Raw genomic sequence first — 7,548 nt, 5'->3', positions numbered from 1 at the left:
TTTCAGCGACACCTTCACCATCCTTCATTTTGAACTTATCAAGTTGACTTTGAAGCACATCCAATTTGGATTCCTTGATGGAGTCAGTACCTTCGTGCATATCAATCAAAATATCCCAAATTTCCTTTGCATTCTCAAGATGGCTGATTTTGTTGAATTCTTCGGGGCACAATCCGTTGAAGAGGATATCGCAAGCTTGAGCATTGTATTGCAGCATCTTCAATTCTTCTACGGTAGCTTAACGATTCGGTTCTCTCCCATCGAAGAATTCACCTTGCAAGCCAATACACACAATAGCCCAAACGGCGGGGTTATGTCCAAGAATATGCATTTTCATCTTATGCTTCCAACTAGCAAAATTAATACCATCAAAGTAAGGACCTCCATGGTGGTAATTTCCCTCATTAGACGCCATACTCTCCTAGGTTGTGAAACCAAGGCTAAAATCACCAAAGCTATGGAAATCAAGGCAAATGGAGACCAAAGCTCTGATACCACTTGTAGGATCGAAAGTATGTCTAGAGGAGCGGTGATTAGACTACTTGACCAAAATAAAAATCTAGCCTTTTCCAATTTTAAGTCTTGGCAGATTTTAGCAACTTATCACAAGTCAAGCAATCAATCTACACATGCAATTCTAAGAGTATAGCAGTGGAATGTAAATCATTGCATATGAAGGTAAAGGGGAGGAGTTTGAGGGGAGCAAACACAATGTAGACACGGAGATTTTTGGCGTGGTTCCAATAGGTGGTGCTATCGTACATCCACGTTGATGGAGACTTCAACCCACGAAGAGTGACAGTTGTGCGAGTCCATGGAGGGCTCCACCCATGAAGGGTTCACAAATAAGCAACCTTGTCTATCCCACCATCACTCATTTCAGTGAGACCGAAACGTTACGAAGAGGAAACAGAGAGTTTGCATTGCAAACTGATACGTCTCCAACGTATCTATAATTTATGAAGCATTCATGCTATTAAATTATCCATCTAGGATGTTTTATATGCTATTTTATATTATTTTTGGGACTAACCTATTAACCTAGAGCCCAGTGCTAGTTTCTGTTTTTTCGTTGTTTTTGAGTATCACAGAAAAGGAAAACCAAACGGAGTCCAATTGACCTGAAACTTGACGGAGCTTATTTTTGGACCAGAAGAAGGCCATGAAGTAAAAAACTGGGCCAGAAGAGTCTCGGGCTGCCCACGAGGGTGGGGGGCGCACCCACCCCCCTGGGCGCGCCCCTGCCTCGTGGGTAGTCCGAAGACCCTCCTGCCTTGTTCCCGACTCCAACACCTCTTATATAACCCAAAACTTCCAAAAAGAAACCTAGATTGGGAGTTCCACCGCCAGAAGCCTCCGTAGCCACCAAAAACCAATCTAGGCCCTCACTGGCACCCTGCCGGAGGGGGCCATCATCACTGGAGGGCATGGAGGAGGATCCCGGAGAGGCCATTATCGTCATGAAGGCCAAGGACCAGAGGGAGAACCTCTCTCCATCCAGGGGGGATGCCATGGAGGAGGAAGCACAAGGGGGAGAATCTCTCCTCCTCTCTCTTGGTGGCACTGGAGTGCCATCAGGAGGGGAATCATCGCCGCGGTGATCGTCTTCATCAACATCACCATCATCATTACCATCCTCATATCTTTTACGCGGTCCACTCTCCCGCACCCCGCTGTAATCCCTACTTGAACATGGTGCTTTATGCCACATATTATGATCCCATGATGTGTTGCCATCCTATGATGTTTTGAGTAGATATCCTTTGTCTTTGGATTGATTGATGGTCTAGATTGGTATGAGTTGTATGTTTTATTTTGGTGCTGTCCTATGGTGCCCTCCATGTCGCGCAAGCGTGAGGGATTCCCGCTGTAGGGTGTTGCAATATGTTCATGATTCGCTTATAGTGGGTTGGCGAGTGACTGAAACACAAACCCGAGTAAGGGGGTTGTTGCGTATGGGAATAAAGAGGACTTGATGCTTTAATGATATGGTTGGGTTTTACCTTAATGATCTTTAGTAGTTGCGGATGCTTGCTAGAGTTCCAATCATAAGTGCATATGATCCAACTAGAGAAAGTATGTTAGCTTATGCCTCTCCCTCATATGAAACCGCAATAGTGATTACCGGTCTTGTTAATAATTGCCTAGGACAATTCCGCACACCGATCCACCATTATTCCACACTCGCTATTTATAATACTTAGTAATATATTCTAACTTTATGATAACAACACCTACTTCCATATTTTAGCTCTCCGATATCATGCAAAATTATCCACTTCATACCCACAACGTAGTTTTATTTCTCGTTTCTAGTTGGAAGCAAACGTTCGGTGTACGTAGAGTCATATCAGTGGAAGATAGGGTTTGAGAGAATATTGATCTTACCTTTAGCTCCTTGTGGGTTCGACACTCCATACTTATCACTTCCACCTTTGGAAATTGCTACGACGATTCCCTGCACTTGGGGATTATCACAAACTCGGTGGGACCGATCGCTCATCTCGGTTAGACCGAAACGTTACGAAGGGAGACAGAGAATTTGCAATCCCATCTCGGTGAGATCGAGATCACTATCGGTGAGACCGAACTGATTAGGGTTTCTGGCTATGGATATGTCAAATGAACTCGGTGGCGCCGGATAGATCAAATCGATGGGGCCGAGTTTGACTTTTGGTTCAGGACATGTGTGGAACTGAGAAAGTGGTTGAGAGCTTTTGGAGCATATCACTAAGCATTTTGAGCAAGCAAGCCATTAACCAACACCTCATCCCCTTTTAATAGTATTGGCTTTTCCTATGGACTCAATGTGATCTTGGACCACTAAAATGAAAATGTAGAGTCTTGAGCTTTTGCCAATATGTGTCCTTAGCATTTTGAGGGGTCCACATCTTTAGTCCATGTCATGCCAATCATTGAACTTTCTGAAAAGATTATCTTGAATGGATATTAGTTCAATGAGCTATATGTTATTAATAATTACCAAAACCACCCAGGGATTAATTGCACTTTCACTGTTCCTCAAGAAATCTCCATATGGTGTAAGCACATTCAAGAGTAGGCAAGCATACAATCAAATTTCTAGGCAATCCTCTAATGATAAGATTGATAGTTATAATATTGCGGATCATGCCAAGAGACTCATCGGGGGTAGGATGCAAGTGATCAATAAGGGTGCACAAGGGCTAGTAATGTACTTGTTCAAGTGATATTCAGTGAAAATCTCAAGCATCTCATTTTTCCAAGCATTAAAGAACTCTCCATCAAGCATAGGCACTCTATGTCTAAAACTCCCCATCATAGACTTATCCATCTTCCTCTAATGGTGATTAAACCAAAGCAACGGAGACCAATGCTCGGATACCACTTGTAGGATCGAAAGTAGGTCTAGAGGGGGGGGGGTGATTAGACTACTTTACCAAATAAAAATCTAGCATTTTCCGAATTTTAAGTCTTGGCAGATTTTAGCAACTTAGCACAAGTCAAGCAATCAACCTACACATGCAATTCTAAGAGTATAGGAGCGAATGTAAAACATTGCATATGAAGGTAAATGAAGGGGTTTGGAAAGGCAAACGCAATGTAGACACGGAGATTTTTGGCGTGGTTCCGATAGGTGGTGCTATCGTACATCCACGTTGATGGAGACTTCAACCCACGAAGGGTAACGGTTGCACGAGTCGACGGAGGGCTCCACCCACGAAGAAGCAACCTTGTCTATCCCACCATGGCCATCATCCACGAAGGACTTGCCTCACTTGGGTAGATCTTCACGAAGTAGGCGATCTCCTTGCCCTTACAAACTCCTTGGTTCAACTCCACAATCTTGATTAAGGCTCCCAAGTGACACCTAACCAATCTAGGAGACACCACTCTCCAAAAGGTAATAGATGGTGTGATGATGATGAACTCCTTGCTCTTGTGCTTCAAATGATAGTCTCCCCAACACTCAACTCTCTCTCACAAATTTGGCTATGATGGAAAAATGATTTGAGTGGAAAGCAACTTGGGGAAGGCTGGAGATCAAGATTCTTGTGGTTGGATTGGAATGTCTTGGTCTCAACACATGAGTAGGTAGTTCTCTCTCAGAAAATGAGTAGTGGAAGTATAGGCACGTTCTGATGGCTCTCTCTTGAATATAGAAGGGGGTGGAGGGGTATATATAGCCTCCACACAAAATCTAACTGTTACACACATTTGACCCAACTCGGTCAGACCGAATAGGTGAACTCGGTGAGATCGATTCAGTTCAAAATGTGAACATTGGGATTCTTGGTGAGACCGATTCAGTTCAAAATGTGAACGTTAGGACTCTCGGTAGGACCGACATAATCAACTCGGTGGGACCGATGTGCTAGGGTTAGGAGAAAACCTCGTCTTGGTTTAACCGATTACATAAACTCGGTGAGACCGATTTCAGTAATAAGCAAACAGAGAGTTTGTCAAGCAGACTCGGGGGGACCGATTGCATATCTCGGTGAGGCCGAGATAATTACAATAAGAAACAGAGTTTGCAAGGCCATCTAGGTGAGACCGAGATCCCATCGGTGAGACCGAATTGATTAGGGTTTCTAGCAGTGGCTATGTCAAGTGAACTCGGTGGCGCCGGGTGAATCAAATCGGTGGGGCCGAGTTTGACTTTAGGTTTTGAACATATTTGGAATTGAGAAAGTGGTTGAGGGCTTTGGAGCATATCACTAAGCACTTTGAGCAAGTAGATCATTAAGCAACACCTCATCCCCTTTTAATAGTATTGGCTTTTCCTATGGACTCAATGTGATCTTGAATCACTAAAATAGAAATGAAGAGTCTTGAGCTTTTGCCAATCTTTTGTCCTTAGCATCTTGAAGGGGTTCCACATCCTCTTGTCCATGCCACGTCTTTGTTGTACTTTCTGAAATATACTAGATGGAAATATTAGTCCAACAAGAGATATGTTGACATTAATTACCAAAATCACCCTGAAAGCACTTGTGCTTTCATAAACTTAAGGCAATTTGTGATTGGTATTTGTGGTGGCAAAGGAGGAAATTAGTGCATGATAAATCACCACGGGATGCCATGAGCATACCTTTATCAGTCCGTGCCCTTGCAGTAAACTTTACGACCGTTTATACTCCAAAGGATGTAGTGAAATGTGATAGATGGTGTCTGCCTCCGAGGAGACTTGTTAAGGGTCCCCTGGTGTAGTTATACGGAAAGAAAACAGGTGCAAGAGGATCGAGTGGGGCTCTAATGTATTGGGGCCGAAGCAATGACCCTTCGCTTTTCGACTCTCTATATCCTTTTCAGTGAGCTGCAAGAAGATAATTGCCAACTCTAATATCTTGAAGTTATAGAGACCATGACAACTGGCCGTCACTCGGCTGCTAATTTTATGGATTGCTACCATTTGGCTTGTGATTTTGTTGTTTCATTTTTTATACATTGTTATATGAAAGCTTCTTTTCTTGGTGAATGGATTGAAGATGCTCCTAGTGAACTTGTTTCACTTTTGCTATATATTGTGTAGCTATGATTACAAGTAAATAAAGAGGAGGGTTTGATTGTAAGAAAAGGAGAGCAGTATTTAGCTTTGTCCCTTTTCTTCCCCTCTGCTGTGCTTGTCTCGCCTCCCTGTTCCCCGCCTTCTCTCTCTGCGGCAGCAATAAAAATAAATAAATCTGGCGCAGGTGCTGGGAGGAGGACGACGCACGCACCGTCACAAGCAGCTCAATCTCTTTCTCCTTTTCTTTTCTCTGCCCCCTCCCTTATCCCCACGCCCAGGAAACGCGTCTCCGGAGGAGGAAGGGAAGATTTCATCTTTTTTGCCCCCAAGATGTCCTCCCCAAGCAAGCGCCGCGAGATGGACCTCATGAAGCTGTGAGGATCTTGGAAATGTTTTTCTTTTGTGGGTACAAGCGATTGATTCCTTCCTTGGAGGCTCGGTTTTAATCTGGATTTTCTTGGGGGGGCGGTTCTTGGTTGTTGCAGGATGATGAGCGACTATAAGGTGGAGATGGTGAACGATGGGATGCAAGAATTCTTCGTGGAATTCCGAGGGCCTACTGAAAGTATGATCCTCGCGCAAAATCCGGTTTCTGTCCTGTTTCTTGGGCTCATGATCCGCGTTTATGTTCCCGATTTCTGATCTAGATGTAGTGCAAAGCAACTCTGGCGGAAATTGTGAACCCCCCTGTTGATCGTATGACATTCGTTATCATTTACAAGTGGTTTAGCTCAAGATTTAGGTTACGTTTGCAGATGAATTGCTCGCTTGTTCATTTGCCCTGGAGCATCTTCGCGATTTGGTGAATTTAAGTACAGTATATCTTTTCTGTTGTATGGGAAGAGCGGCTATATTTCTAATCAATTGTGGATGTGTTCTAAATTTGATAGGTATTTATCAAGGTGGTGTCTGGAAGGTTAGAGTAGAACTGCCTGATGCATATCCTTACAAATCTCCGTCAATTGGTTTCATTAATAAGATTTATCACCCGAATGTGGATGAAATGTGAGCATTTTTACCATCAAATTCTTTTGGTTAGCATAAGCAACAAAATTCGCACTGGTCTAACCTACTTTTTGTTTGCCTGCAAAATGTAGGTCTGGTTCCGTATGTTTAGATGTTATTAACCAGACATGGAGCCCAATGTTTGGTGAGCACTTGCTGCTTACAATTTGTACAAGCACTCCCTGATTATAGGTTCTCTATCTCATCTTATTTTTATTTGGGATTGTTGTAGATCTAGTAAATGTGTTCGAAGTCTTCCTTCCACAACTTCTGTTGTACCCAAATCCGTCTGATCCATTAAATGGAGAGGCTGCTGCACTTATGATGCGAGATCACCCTGCTTATGAACAAAAAGTGAAAGGTGATTTGGTTCAACATTATCCACTAATTGTTCTTGATATCGACTCTAGAGTCTCATTATTTAATTCTTGCTCGCAGCATTTCGCTACTGATCTATGCCTTTCGTACGCATGCAACCTTGCAAGATTGCAGACACATTTTAGTTATTTTGTTGTCTTTGTTGATATGGCATGCAATCTAAGGCAGCCAACTATGAGTATGTTGATCGTACAGTCTTCCTTGGTACGTTTGTTCTGTTATGTTGTGTAAACAAAAACATATGAACAAGCCTTTGGTTCAACTATTATAAAAATATCAATACAACTGAGCGCACTCCATCCTAGCTGTTCTATTTTGTGGATAAAATGCTTGGGCATAGTTCTTAAACTCATTTTGCAGCTGTATCAACAACCATACTGTAACACCGTAACTTGTGTCTTCTACAACTCTGTTATTGAGGGAATCGGCAGTTTGCCACTTTAGAGCTTTTATTATTCTAGTGCTTTCTAGTCCTTTCCTGGTTGATGTTGAGGCATTTCCCCTTGTCTCAGATGGATCTTGTCAGATCTGGTTCTTTGCTGTTTCGTGAACATGTTAAGGATCTAATTTGGATTGGTTAGTTCTTTCATCCTAGGGTTGCCAATACTGATGTTCTTCCAGTTGTAACCTAGTCACATACACAAAATGAAGTTAATTGAATAATTACTAGTAAGTAG

The 7,548-nt window shown here is 42.8% G+C and overlaps 1 protein-coding gene across 1 annotated transcript in view; it reads left to right on the top strand.

The window, feature by feature from the left end:
* Window positions 1–5,603: 5,603 nt before the first annotated feature.
* LOC119267907 (ubiquitin-conjugating enzyme E2 4-like) overlaps window positions 5,604–7,548 on the top strand; it is a 3,819-nt gene continuing 1,874 nt past the window's right edge. Inside the window, exons 1-5 of the mRNA XM_037549366.1 lie at window positions 5,604–5,862; window positions 5,974–6,053; window positions 6,379–6,493; window positions 6,586–6,638; window positions 6,726–6,854. Of these exons, the coding sequence (XP_037405263.1) occupies window positions 5,819–5,862; window positions 5,974–6,053; window positions 6,379–6,493; window positions 6,586–6,638; window positions 6,726–6,854 (421 nt within the window). The 5' untranslated portion in view covers window positions 5,604–5,818. The remainder of the gene's footprint in view (window positions 5,863–5,973; window positions 6,054–6,378; window positions 6,494–6,585; window positions 6,639–6,725; window positions 6,855–7,548) is intronic.

Source organism: Triticum dicoccoides, chromosome 1A (assembly GCF_002162155.2).
Source record: "Triticum dicoccoides isolate Atlit2015 ecotype Zavitan chromosome 1A, WEW_v2.0, whole genome shotgun sequence".
NCBI classification, from domain to species: domain Eukaryota; kingdom Viridiplantae; phylum Streptophyta; class Magnoliopsida; order Poales; family Poaceae; genus Triticum; species Triticum dicoccoides.
This window is presented reverse-complemented; position numbering and strand designations above follow the sequence as displayed.